The sequence below is a fragment of the Cyanistes caeruleus genome, unplaced genomic scaffold (assembly GCF_971803275.1).
Source record: "Cyanistes caeruleus unplaced genomic scaffold, bCyaCae1.hap1.1 HAP1_SCAFFOLD_117, whole genome shotgun sequence".
Classification (NCBI taxonomy): Eukaryota; Metazoa; Chordata; class Aves; order Passeriformes; family Paridae; genus Cyanistes; species Cyanistes caeruleus.
Window position 1 is genome coordinate 446842 of NW_028255917.1, and position 13365 is coordinate 460206.

General features: G+C 55.1%; 2 protein-coding genes across 2 annotated transcripts in view; both read right to left on the reverse strand.

The window, feature by feature from the left end:
• Nucleotides 1–5556: 5556 nt before the first annotated feature.
• Nucleotides 5557–13365, reverse strand: part of LOC147646173 (maestro heat-like repeat-containing protein family member 7) — an 89632-nt gene continuing 81823 nt past the window's right edge. Inside the window, exon 16 of the mRNA XM_086873847.1 lies at nt 5557–5996. Within this exon, the coding sequence (XP_086729973.1) occupies nt 5797–5996 (200 nt within the window). The 3' untranslated portion in view covers nt 5557–5796. The remainder of the gene's footprint in view (nt 5997–13365) is intronic.
• On the reverse strand, nt 6024–11673 carry LOC147646174 (maestro heat-like repeat-containing protein family member 7). The gene is made up of 16 exons (XM_086873827.1): nt 11043–11673; nt 10788–10943; nt 10454–10518; nt 10195–10344; nt 9857–10005; nt 9405–9552; nt 8968–9155; nt 8741–8878; nt 8347–8461; nt 8038–8175; nt 7649–7825; nt 7357–7512; nt 7097–7198; nt 6624–6726; nt 6223–6343; nt 6024–6036 (listed from the first exon to the last, which is right to left on the reverse strand). The coding sequence occupies exons 1-16, from the start codon at nt 11164–11166 to the stop codon at nt 6024–6026; spliced, it is 2043 nt and encodes a 680-aa protein (XP_086729953.1). The 5' UTR covers nt 11167–11673.

The following is a 13365-nucleotide window of genomic DNA, read 5'->3' on the forward strand; positions in this document are numbered from 1 at the left end:
TCTTGTATCCTTGTCAGAGTCGTGTTCAGGTGAGCTGAGTTTTCCTTCCATTTTCTGGATTTTCCCATTCAAAGACAAACAGTTTCCTGCTTTCTTTCTCAAGGGGTATGCAGAAAAAGGCATCTTTTAAATCAAGTACAGTAAACCATTTCTCTTTCTCTTTTATAGATGTTAACAATGTGCAAGGATTAGCTACCACTGGGTAAATATCTTTAGTTGTTCCATTTATTGTTCTCAAATTCTGCACTAGTCTTTATTGGTCAACACAGAAATTTGGGCTCCAGTGTGAACTACAAAAGTAAAAAGTGGATGTATAGGACCCGCTATTATGGAGAAACCGCTCAGACTATTCAGCCTAGCCTTCACAGAAGTATGGAGAACACCATTTATTTCTAACTTCAGCACACTTTTATAGGGTTTTACAGGGTCCCTGGGCTAAGCAAGTTACTCTTGGTTAATCCACACAGGTTTACATTTTTTCTCTTATACACAAGGATATTGTTTTGCTTCATTCTCTCTGCTTCAGGAAAGTTTCAAGGACATGAGCCTTTAATATCACAACTTATACCAAAGGCTGGTTTGTGCAGACAGGCCTTTACTAAAATATCATGCCCACCTTCTGTTCAAATATTCTCTACACACTATTGCTGTAATCAGTATGTCTCCAGTTTTGTTATTTCTCGTGAGCATTTGAAATAAAAGCAACCTCTGCCTCTCTGCTCACCCAGGAGAAGCAGAGTTCCCAGTTTCCCTGATTCTGAGGCTCTTTGGGCTCCACTCCCAGAAGCTGAGAAGGAGACGGCTTTGGCTCACAGCCCAGAGCCCGTGGAGCTGTGCTGGGTTATCCAATGGGGCATTCCATACAATGAACTTGGGACAGTGCCAATTAGAAACAACTTCACTCAACTTGGAAGTGAGAAGCCATCTATTACCTTGCTGGGGACCCCCTTCTTTATCTCCAGTGACCACCAATACTGGCAGTGAGAGATTTCTTTTCTCTTGTCTGGGTTTTCCTTAAGAGAACCAATGCATCTAACACCTTTGCTTTCTCTGATTTTTCTTCTGCCATTTTTACAGGTCCATCATTTCTACTGGAATGAATTAGCTCTTTTGGAGGGTAAATTTGATTCAGGAGAGGGGTTTCCCCCTCTTCTGTTTCTTTTAGCAAGTCAGCATTTTTGAATTTTCATCCTGGAGGGCTGCTCGCAACAGATGGATCTTACTCTTTTCTTCATTGAATTGTTTTTGCAAAATTTCAACTAAGCTTTAGAAGGAGTCTATTCTAGTACTTTCCTCACTTCTTTGCTTAAAGCCAGTTTTTGGATCTGCTGTAAAACAAGCTCCCAAAACTGAGCAGAGTAGAGTTTGATTTTTGACCAGTTTAAATTTTCTTTCATCTTGTAAAGAACACACTCTATCAATCACATTTTCCAAATTAAACCAGTAACTAGTTTTGCTAACAGAGCATAAAATGCAGCTTTAACTTCTGCACTGCCCTTTTCAGTCATTTTTACAAAGGGAAAACCACTACAGGGAGGTATAAACTTCAATTATACACACACACACACACACACACACACACACACACACACACACACACACACTGCTTTTTGCTTCCCTGTGTGGGTAAAAAGACCAAATCTGCTCGGGAGGCACTCTTTCAGTTTAAAATTCTGACTGTCTCTTCGCTACACCAAGCACTCAAAATTCACACACACAACAACAGCAAAAACATTCCCGCCCTTTTGCACTAAGAGATCTTTTGTGAAATTCTGCAGACAGAGCCCTCAAGTGAGTGTGGGGTGCTTTTCACCTCGGCGTGGGCAGTTTGTGGGAAATTCGAGTTGCCCCCCTTGCTTTCTAGACACCGCTCACTCTCTTGGGAGTGTTGGGCTGGGTGCGGCTGGAGCAAAACATCTTTCCCCTAATACAGACTGCACAACAAACCTGCAGCCCCTTCTGTCTGTCACAAATCCTGTCCGTGACTCCAGTTTAAATGTCACGATTCGCTAACGCCAGTGGGAGTCGCGAGAAGTTTCTTTGATCTCAGAGGACAAAAAGAACACAAAGGGATTTCAGTTTAAATCACAACACCAATAATGTGCCTTTATTTTAGTGATAACAAGTGTTATGTGATAGAGGAGAGGGAGTGAGAGAGAGAGAGAGGAGAAAGAAAACAAAGTAAAGAAAGAGAGAGGTTATAGCTACCAACAGGTGAGACAGTGTCACAGGGGTCTTTTTCCGTGGGGAGATCTCACCAAAATTAATTTAGCCTTATGTAATTCTTCCCCAAAGTGACCTTGTTTCCAATGTGCTAATAAGCACCCCAAAGGAGAAGTTCCTGCTATGAGAGCATTGCTGCCCAAAACCCCTTTAAGCTTCTCCATGTCACAACTACAATACACCACAAATGCCGAACCTGCAACGCTTTCGCAGTCGTCTGACGGACGGCGCCCAGGCAATCCCAACAGGAATTCCTTTAGCCCAACCAAGCGCAGCTTTTGCTGCGTCTTATTGGCAGGCACCCAAACCAAAGTGAAAGCACCTTACCTCTTCTCCTGGGGACGCTGTGAGCAGCGCAGACGGTCGCGGCCGATGGGCTCCCCGAGAATCCCTCGGTGCCGGCTGGAGCAGGATCGGGTCGCGAGCTCGCTCAGCAGCACTCACAAGGTCCCATCTGGGTCACCAAAATGTTAGAGTTCAGGAACACACATCATCACACAATGATTATATGAAGGTGCTTTATTGAAGAGCTCTGGGTGTCAGGGGTACACAGACCCAAATCTGACCCGATTTGTTTTTGAGTTGAACATGTTTTATACTCTATCGTTATACAACTTACATATTAATTATTAAACTTACATTGTTCTATTGTATGCATTGTTTTTACCCAAGCATGGATTTCTCGTGATCCCACCCCAGCCCCCTAACATTGTTCCTCATGTTCTTTAAACAAAAATTATATCTAATCACATCTAACAATTCTATCATATATCATATATTGATTACACAGGTGCAGTTTCACATGATCTTTAGCAAGCACAAGGCCTAACATTTCCAGGGCCTACTTTTCCCAGGGCTTGCCAAGTCTAACTTTCTTTCTGAGTTCCCGAATTTCTTAAGGTTTTAAAATGTTTTACTATCACCTCCAGAGTGACACAAAGAGGCCTGCCTGAACAGTCACAAAGCTACATCTATTTTTAATTTTAACTTTTAGAATTTTTTCCAGAGCCTGCTGGCTGTGTTCAAGGTTTTCTCCCTATTTCCTCCCTAGTGCACATTCTCCAGAAACTGTGCTTTTACATCCTTTTGCATTGATTAAAGTTACCTGCAATGACGAGTCAATCCAAACCCTGGGAAAACTTGAACTTCGATCTCTACTCAGGCAAAATATCTGCCTCCCACATCTGAAGCCATGAGCTGCCAAGTACTGTTCCCACTGTTATACCCTGTCCCCTGGAGTTGTGCTGATGCCATTTCAAAGGGGTTGCCAATGAAAACAAGTTTGAATATTTTGGTAGTTTCCACATTGGCATTCAAATCCTTGACTAGAAAAATCACAAGTCAAGATTTCTAGGATTCTTCCATACTGTCATTCTCACCCTGGATTTTAGAGTGTCTGAACAGTCAGACAAGGTTTTAGTTTTAGACTCTAGAGACAAAGTCCCTGCTGTTCAGCGATCCCATTCCATCAGCACATAGTCCTGATGATTCCTTTAGGCAGGAGCAGCAAAGGCAAGAATGAGCCAAAAAAGCTGCTCCTGTGTTCTCATGTCCTGCACAGCAGTAACTGGGAGTTCAAGAATGGATTCAGGAGACAATGGGTGCACAGGGAGCCACCAAGACTTTGGGATGCTGAAATGGACCAGCCTGGTGCCTGTGCCCGGGCTGCACTGCGCTGAGCTCCAACTGGACAATCTAACAATGGTTGAATGGACACACCATGGGCCACTGGAGACTCCTACTCCTAGTTCTGTGAGCTACACTATTCACCTGTCATTCACCAGATGATGTTTTCATCTTTGCTTGAAATCCAGGAGAGGAAAAGGTCAACATGGAAAAGTGTTCTCCCAATTCTAGTGACACCTGTGCCTGCACACCACCTGTGCCCATGGCAGGGTGCTTGGAGACTGGATGATGTTGATGATACTTTGCAACACCAAGTGCTCAGAGATTCTGGGATTGCCCAAGTGGAGAGCAAAACTGAGCCGTGTAAGTCCCTGCTTTTTTTCAGCGCATGCTGCTTCTTCCTTTGTTCCAAGCAAGTCCAGGATTTGGTTTCTTGTTTCTTTAAGGTGCCTGGACAGATGAGAGGGAGGGCAGCTGCAGCATAGGGCTCCTGCCCCATCAGACTCTCTCTCTCTCTCTCTCTCTTTCTCAGGATGGTGCCAGTGCCTCTGCCTTGGGACACCTGAGTGTGGAAGGCGAGCTCGCCCTCAAGCACGGCCATCCAAGCCAGTCACGGGCACAGGCTGCAGCTGAAGCTGACAAGCGTTGCTGTGAGGCTGCAAGTGAAGAGAAAGCCATTGTGGCCAACTCTGCTGAAGCCTTTTGCCAAAGCAAAGGCAATTGTGCCCACAGCCTCCCCCTGTTTGGCACCCGGCTGCTGCGGACGCCTCAGTGCGCAGGTGCCGACGTTGGGGCTGCTGCTGTTCCTGGGCACACTCTGCTGCTGTTTCTGTGGGCTCCAGAGCCGCTTGGGCAGCAGCCACTGGGCAGCCCTGCTGGAGGAGACATCGCCACCCTCCCCATGGTGGCAGCAGCTCTGTGGGCCCCGAGATCTGTGTCAGGGGGGCCTCGGTCACAGCAGTGTGGCCTGGGCAGCCGCGAGGGCCCGGGCTGGCCGCCAGCCCTGCCTCTGCCCACTGCCCCTTCCTGGAGGCACCCAGTGGCCGTGGCCTGGCAGCACCCCCTGCCCTCCATGTCCCCAGCCAGCCCAGCCTGGGCACCTCGGGCTGTCCCCACCCTCCCGCTGGGGTGGTGTCTCAGCCTCCAGGCCTTCTGCTGCAGGCCTGGGGGATATTTTGGGGCAGCACCGGAGCAGCCAGGTGTAAGGGACCAGGCGGCTGCCCGGGGGCTGCTTATGGCCTCTGACACCCAATTCCTCAGGGCTTCCCACCACCCCGGCTCCTCCAGGGCCTTCTGTCCCCTTGGAACCTCCTGCCACCCACTCCCTCACACATCCCCCTCGTGTCTTCCCACTGCCTTGTCCCGTCTGGGCCTCCGCAGCCCCTCATCCCCTCACGGCCTCCCAGCACCCCGTGCCCTCAGGGGCTCCCCCAGCCGGGCCCGGCAGCAGCACCGCAGCCCCACAGGAGCTCCAGCAGCTCCTCAGCCATCACGGCAGCAAAACATGGGCAGGAGGACACAGATGGCGCTTCCTGCCTGCCACAGGGCTTGTGGCTTCAGCACAACCACCAAAGGCCAAGGGGCTTCTGGCCATTTCCCTGCACCACTGCACGCCCCGGCAGGTTGCTGAGCACAAGAACCCTTTTCCCTCTCTTCCCCTATGCCCCACACAACCTGGGCAGCAAAAGAAAGGTCTTGGGACTCTTGTGGTTTATAACATATCCTATATTATTTACATACTAGATGGAAACGAAACGAAGAAAAGAATAATCTCTATGAAAAAAAAAATAACAGATGGCCCATGTGGCCCCAGAAGATAGAGCCTCTCAGCCCTAACATATCCTATATTATTTACATAGTAAAAAGAAAAATATAGAAGAAAACAATCCTTATGAAATAAAAACTCCCGGCTGGCCCAGGTGGCCCCAGCAAACAGAACGTCCCATATCAGCCTTGAGCACATCTCCAGCAGCGCAGCCAGCCCAGGCCCGACAGACGAGGCCGTGTCCTCCATGCCCTGAGGAATTGATCGTGCATCCTCTGCAGGATGGAATATCGGGCACTCTGGATGGCCCGGAGGACATACAGCGTCTCAAGTGCCAGGTCTGACACGGCACCGCTTCTGTCCTCCGTCAGGCGTTCGAGGGCTGCAAGAGAGACAAATAGAGCCAGGGTCAGATCCCAGAGCTGTGGGGGACCAGCGAGAGCCCCCTGCCAGGGCCATGCCAGCCGGCTCTTGCCTTGGCCAGGAGGGAGCAGGGACCAAGGGGGTCAGCCCGAAGCTGCTGGCCACAAATGCCCCACGTGGCCCTGAAATCTCACTGTGCTCTGCCCACGCCGCCCCTCATCGGCACAGGGAGCAGAGCCCTCCACAGCCTGGCCAGGGCTTGCAGCTGCCCCCGACAGCCACCGCTGTCAGCCCGCTGCCCAGGCTCACCTCTGCACAACACCTGGAGCTCTGCCTGCTGCCCCCTCAGCTGCTCCCCGGCCATCCCTGAGAACACAGAGCCTGTCAGGGTCCCAGCAGCACAGCTCCCTGCCAGCGGCGCTGCCAGCCCTGTGGCCACACGGCCTCCTGCCCCGGCAGGGCTCAGCCCGGGCCCTTGCCGCATCCTGACTCAGCCCAAGGGCACGGCTGCCAGAGGCCGGCAGCAGCAGCCCCGAGGGCAGCCGGGGCTCCAGGGCGCCGGGCCCGGGTGCCGCTGCCGGGGCAGCAGCCGGGGCTGGGGCCGAGCTGCGGCGGGGCGGGGAGGGAGCCCGGGCTCGAGACTCACCGATGACCCTGATGGCCGCCGCTCGCAGGGTCTCCTGTGGGTCCTGCAGGTACTGCAGGGCCCGGCGCAGGTGCTCGGCCAAGGGGATCCTGTGGTCGGCCAGCTGGAGAGAGCGGCAGGAGGGAAGGGTTGGCGCGGGCTCTGTCCCTCGGCCGGGCGCTGCTGCCTGCGGCCAGCCCCGGCCTCCCGTGCCCGGCCAGCCCTGAGGCCCGGCCAGCAGCCGCTGGCGCCGGGCTCTGGAGGGGGCAGAGGGCCGGCTGCTGCCCGGGGAGCCGCGGTGCCGGCCCGGCCCGCAGCCCCGCTGGGCCGGGGCTCCATCGGCACCCGGCTCGGGGCCACAGGGGGCTGGAGAAGAAGCCGTGCGGCCCCCGGCTGCAGCAGTGGGCAGGGGCACAGCTGCCAGCCCCACACACCGAGCACCGGGGCCAGGGGGCTTCTGTAGCTTGAGGCTGGGACTTCCAGGCTGTCCTTACCACGAGCTTGGCAAACTTCCACAGCTTCTCCTTCCTCACAGCTTTCTCCAGGTCTGGCCTCTTCAGGAAGTCAGCCGCGCGAAGGAGCGTTGTCCGAGAGGCCTGGGGAGCAGCAGAGAGCCGCAAATGGCCCCACAAGGCAGGGCACAGGAGTGTCCCAGTGCCAAGGGCTGGAGGAGGCTGCAGCCTGCAAGCCTGCGTCAGGGCAGGAGGCAGCTGAGCCCCCTGCCAAGGCGCAGCAGCAGCCCAGGAGTCCTCACCTCTGCCACATGCCGATTCTCATCTTGGCAGTGGAAAAAGAGTGGGAGCAGGCTCTGGTACACTCGTTCCTTCAGGGGCTTTCTTCCTTCTTCTTCTGCCGAAGACATCACTCTTCGAAGGAGAGACATGGAGAGCAGCTGCACCTGGCTATGGGGCTGTATGAAAGGAAGGAAGGAAAAATGACCTCATCATTGGCTTCTTGTGGCCCACATTGGCGCAGGCCTGCAAATGCACAGGGCACAAAGTGTCCGGGCAGCAGGCAGTGGCCGTGGCTGGGGCACAGAACCTTACATTGTCCAGGAGTTTCAGGAGCGGCTCAGCCAGCTGCAGGGCCCTGCGCCAGGATATTGGGGTGTCTTCTTTCAGGAAAATATGGCTCAGGAGAGCAGTGCTCATCCTGGCCACGTCACTGTCCAAGTCCCACAGGAGGTGCACTAGTCTTCCTGTCAGGCTCTGCATTCTTTCGGCCTGTGCAGAACACAAGTGTGTGAAAGCCCGGGCAGCTGCCGCAGGGCCCAGAGGCCAAAGGGCTGTCCCAAAGCACTCGGGCAGCTGAAGCAGGAGGCAGGAGAGCTGCGAGGAGCTGCCTCAGCGCCCAAGGCAAAGGCCAGCCAAGGCCAAGTGACAGCATTGCCCAGCCTCATGCTGCCCACACGGCTTCAGCTGCTGCCCCTTCTCACCATGGAGGGATGGTCCTTTAGCAGGAGGAGAGCCCTGAGCACCTGGTGATGCATCTCTGTGGAGTTGTACCACAGGTACTTATACAAGATGTCCATTAGGCTGTCACCACAGTCACTCAAGTCCAGGCAATCTAGGAGCTGAAAGGCACAGGGCAGTGAGAGGGGAGCTGGCCGCAGGAGCCTGGAAGTGCGCAGGGCTGGGCCCAGGCAGTAGCACAGGGCGCGGGTGCCGTCCCAGGCAGCTGTGGCTATGCCAGGGGACAGGGCTGGCAGGGAGCTGAGCGAGGTAGTGCTGGCCATCAGGCTCACCTCCACAAGGAATGCCATGGCAGAGACATCCCAGAGTGGCAACGGTTTGCTGAGCACCTCAAGCAGGTAGCTTAAGATGCTTTTGCACAAGTGGATGGATGCACGGCGCATTACCCTGGAAGGCGGAAAATGGCAGAAAGAGTCTCAGCAAGGGTGCGAAAAACCTCTCCCAGGACTGATGGACACAGTTGTCCTATTGCCCCAGCACCCTGTGAGGGGATTTGGGCCCTTGAGATGTGGCTGCTCCTGGACAGGTTCCTCTCGCAGCCTTTTGCAGTCTCCTTGGCCATCCCTCGGTGACGAGGCCCTCAGGCCCGTGGCCACGGGGACTGTGGGGGGGCATCCCGGGCAGGGGGCACAAATGTCAGAGGCAGTGGGGAGAAGGGGGGCTCACCTGGCCAGCAGACCCACGGCATAGTGGTGGGTGTCAGCACAGAGCAGCGTGTCCCAGCCACACTTGCGTTCCATTGCCACCACCACATGCTCCAAGTGGAGACTGCAGAGCAGGGCCTTCAGGGTCTGCACTGCAAACCTGTGTGCACAGCAAAGCCCAGGTGATGTTGGGAGTGCTGGCTCCGAGGCTGGGGAAGTGGCAGGGACAGGAGGAGTGGCATGGAGCACCTGTTGGGGCTGGTGGAGAGGCCGTGTTGCTCCTGGCATTCCTTCCAGAAGGTATGGACGTCCTCTGTCATATACAAAGTACTGAAGTACGTTTGGAAGAGGAGATGCACAAAGAGGCGGGGGAAATAGACTGTGAGGATCTGTGGGCAACAGGGCCCCTGGAGGATCTTCCACATCACCAGAGTTGCCTGCAGAGGACAAAGCAGCCTGAGACAGCGCTCAGTGCCGGGGCGTCCGTGTGGCAGGGCCTGAGCGTGGCAGGGAGAGGCCGGGACAGACGCAGGGGGAGCAGCGGGCCTGGTGGCCCTGAAGCTGCCCCTAGGCCAGGTTTGTGGCCAGTGCCTGAAGCAGGGAGATGCAGTGGGGGAAGGAGGCAACAGAGCTGCTGGAGAGGCGGCCGGCCTTGCGGTGAGCAAAGGCCAGCTCCAGAAACTCACAGTCAGGGAAAAGACAGCCGTCTTGTCCCCATCAGAGGTGCCCAGGTTTTTCTGCGGCCAGCTCCCCACCACATTGATGAGGAGCGGTGTCACTTCCTCTGAAATCCAGGGCGAGAGCAAGATGGTCGTCCACATGGCCATAGCAGCTCTGCGGGGTCAGACACAACACCGTGGGCTGGGCAGCAGCGGGGAGCTGAGCTGGCCGCCAGCTCTGCCTGTGCCCACTGCCCCTGAGCGGCAGCAGCAGCCAGGCAGCCCAGCCCTGTGGGGACAGGCCCCTGAGGGGCAGGCTGGCAGCACGGCAGCGGGCTCGGGGGCTGACTTTGTAGCAGGGCTGGCAAAGGGAGCAGCCAGAGGGCCCTGCAAGTCTGTGTTGCTCACATCCCTGGGCCGGGCTGTACAGGGTGATGGGCTGGGGAGCCCTGAGGCCTCGGGGCAGCTGGGCCCCATACCTGTCACACGTTGGGGCCACCCGCAGGAGAGTGATGGCCACATCATCGGGCTCTGCCTCGGCCACTTGCATCAGGGCCCAGTCCATCCTGTGCTCAGCAGCCTCATTGGCCATGAGCCACTGGTGGATGTACCTCACCACGCCGGGCACCTGGAGAAGGCACAGGGAGACTTGGAATGCTAGCAGAGGGAGTCAGCAATGTGCCCAGCTTCTTCCCCAGACAAGTGCTTCTCTTCCAGCACGCTGCCATGGCCTCAAAAGCTCCAAGTGAGCAGCAGGTGTGGCTTGGGAAAGCCAAGCAATTGCTGGAGGATCAAAGGCTGGCCACAGGCTGCTTACTTGCTCTGGATTGAAAAGAGCCGTCTCTACAAGCAGATCCAGCTGGGCAGCGCTGCTCTGTTCTACCAAGACCTCTGAGGATGTCTTGACCTCAGTGTCCATAGGTCTGGTGTCTTCCTTGCCAATTCTCTTGATGTATTGGTAAAGAAACTGTAGGAGAAGGGCAGGAAGGCAGGGAAGTTGCATGGAGTGCTCCAAGTGCGGTGCTGGGCTGAGCAGTGCCAGCAGGCCCAGCGCAGGTGGGGATGGCTGCAGGTACCTGCGCTGCTCTGCGGAAGCGGCCACGGGCGGTGTCCTGCTCTTGTGTGCCGTCCATGGCTGCATCTGGCAAAGAGCAGCCAGAGCTGAGGGGCTGCGGGAGAGGCCGGAGAGCACAGCCCAGCCCTGCGTTCCGCAGGCAGGGACAGTCCCGGGATGCCCCAGGGGATGCAGCACGGCCACTGCTGCGGGGGCAGCCCCAGCCCCTTTTTTGTGCTGTCCATGGGTGTGTCTCCACAGGACAGTGTGGGATGGGATGAGATGGGATGCAATGGGATGGGATGGGGCCAAGATGGCCGCAGGCACCAGCCCTGTGGCCCAGCTCTGCCACTCACCCTCCTCCAGCGGCTGCAACTGCTGCACCTCTTCGGTCTCTGGTGCTGGGGCAGCTCCAGGACCTTCTTCCTCGACCTCCTCTTCCTCCTTCTCCACCCAGGCCAGTTTGGGCACTCTTGGGGGTCGCTGCTCCAAATCTTCCAGACTCTCCAATCCTTTCCATAGGAACAGCACCAGGGGATGGCATGGCATGTAATGGGATGGGGCCAAGCTGGCAACAGGCACTAGCCCTAAGGCCGAGCTCTGCAACTCACCCTCCTGTGGTGCCTGGAACTCCTGCACCTCTTCAGACTCCTGTGCCAGGACAGCTCCAGAGCCTTCTTCTTCCTGCTCCTCAAGCCAGGCCAACTTGGGCACTCTTGGGGGTCTCTGCTCCATGGCAGTGACTGGATTTATGGCTACTTGCAGGAGAGATGGCTCGGAAAAGCTCGGAGTCAGCAAGTCCTGCAGTCGTGCCTGGAAGGCACCTGCAAGACTCAAGTCCTGGCAAGATTGCAAGACAGCGAGTCCTGCACTTGGGTCTTGAGGGCTCCTGCCACAAGGACAGGAGGCTCCTCGACAGGGATTGTGGTCTGGTCTCAAGGGCAGAGACTGCAGGGATGGGCGACACGTCGGAAAAGCTGCGGGTCACCAAGTCCCACGGTCTGCCCTCAAGAGAACCTTAAGAAGGAAGGGTCAGCAAGGCCACAGGTCAGCAAGACCTGTGGTCTGGCCTCGAGGTCACCTGCAGTAATAGTGCTTCAGAAAAGCTCCAGGTCCGACACAAAGGAGTGCGCTGTGCGGGGGCTCCTCACAGCACCGCTCTGGCGCGTCCTGACCCGTCGCGTGCACCGAGCACTGTGGCGTGGCCCTGTCACCGCCAGCTCCTATGTCAGCACGTGTCACAAAGGGCCCTTTGACATCTGCTCCCCTTGCCACCATCCCACGGTGACCGTGCTGCAGCGTGTCACAAAGGGCCCTTGCACACCCTGCCCTGCGCCCTGGGGCCGCCCCCATCCCCCCCCAAGTGGCCCAGCTTGGAAGGAATCCCTTGCCCAAAGTGTCTAAGACAGCCTGACGGGATCTTTAGGAACAGCTTGTTAGAAATGAAATGGAGGCAAATTTATCAATAAGAATTTTATTGAAAACTTTGTAAAATTTACTCATGGAAATGTCTCAGTGTTGAGAGACAGGTGTCTGCTAGGGGGGGCAGGAGCCTCCCTTGGAATGAAAAATGTAGTCCCCCTCCCTCCGAATTATGATAATCTTGAAATCAAGGGGCTCTCAGGCAGAGATCTGGGGATAGGAATAACAGTTCTTTACTAGTATTTATAACCAGGCAAACAAACAACAATAACTACAGCGTTAGCAAGAAAACAGAACCAGGGACCCCGTGACAGCTTTCTGGGCTGAGACGGGAAAGGATGGAGGAGAGGCTTTGTTTCACAAACCCCCTCGGGTTGGCAGTCAGTGCTGGTGCTCCTGCAGGGCTCTGAGGAACACTCAGCTGGAACAGCAGGGATGAGCTGAGATCCCGGGCCAGTGGCTGAGGTGGATCAGCAGCTCCCCGGTGGTGGCTGGCACTGCCACACGTCCCGGCAGGACAGGGAGTGCGAGGCCACCAATGAAGAGGGAAGAAGGAGAAGAAGCAGCAGCTCCATCTGGGTGATGGTGAAATTCCCTTCTCCCCACCACAACAGCTCTGCACCCAAAGTGTTCTTCTCCGAAGCTGAAGAAGCCACCAAACCGTCCCCACCCTCCCCTTTTCCTGCCCCCTTCCCCCCCTGGGCCCAGCCAAACTCTTTATCTTTCCTCAAGCACCCACCAAGTACCCGCAGTTAAGTTTTCCCTGCAAGTCATGAGTAAAAATTCCACAGGCAAGCCAGAACTAAATAGAAAATAAAGGACACGTAACCCCCAACACCTGTAAGTTGTATCTTGAGAGTCAGCCAGGATCTTTGTTTGCCAGAACCACCTCTGAAGTTTAATCAAGGCATTAGTCATCAAAATTATTTTGAAAATTTAAAGATCAAAGTAGCCAAAATACTCAATGTAACTAATTGCTGGGTATGTTCTCAGCTCAGGTTGGGAGGAATGGGGTTCCCTCGGAGGGCTCACCCTGTGGGGTGGCCAAAACTCTGTCAATGGGCTCTGACTCGTATGGGATCCAGTGCAGGGACACTGACAGAAAACTGTGCTGTGGAACACAGGAATGCAATTATCAGTTTTACAGGATTGACTGAGATTTCCCTTCAGGAGAAACCTTCAGTGTTCTAGTTGGAGGCCACAATGTGAAAGGATTTCTGTGCTTTACCATCACAAGCTTACTCATTCTTTTTCCTCACTCTCATTCACGTTAGGAACAATAATTCTGTTGTCCATGGAGCTGGCACCTTTTGAATTCCAGAATAATGTCCCCAAGGTCCTTTGCTGTTCAGCTTTATCGCGCTGTCTGTGGCTAACAAGGCTTGCTGGGGTCCTTTTCCCTTCGGCTGGAGAGGTGCCGGGTCCCAGTCCCTGAGGGACAGCCAGGCTCCTGTCTGGAATTGGTGTGGAAGTCCCTCAGGGTCACATCAGCCTTCACATGGAGCCCCGTGG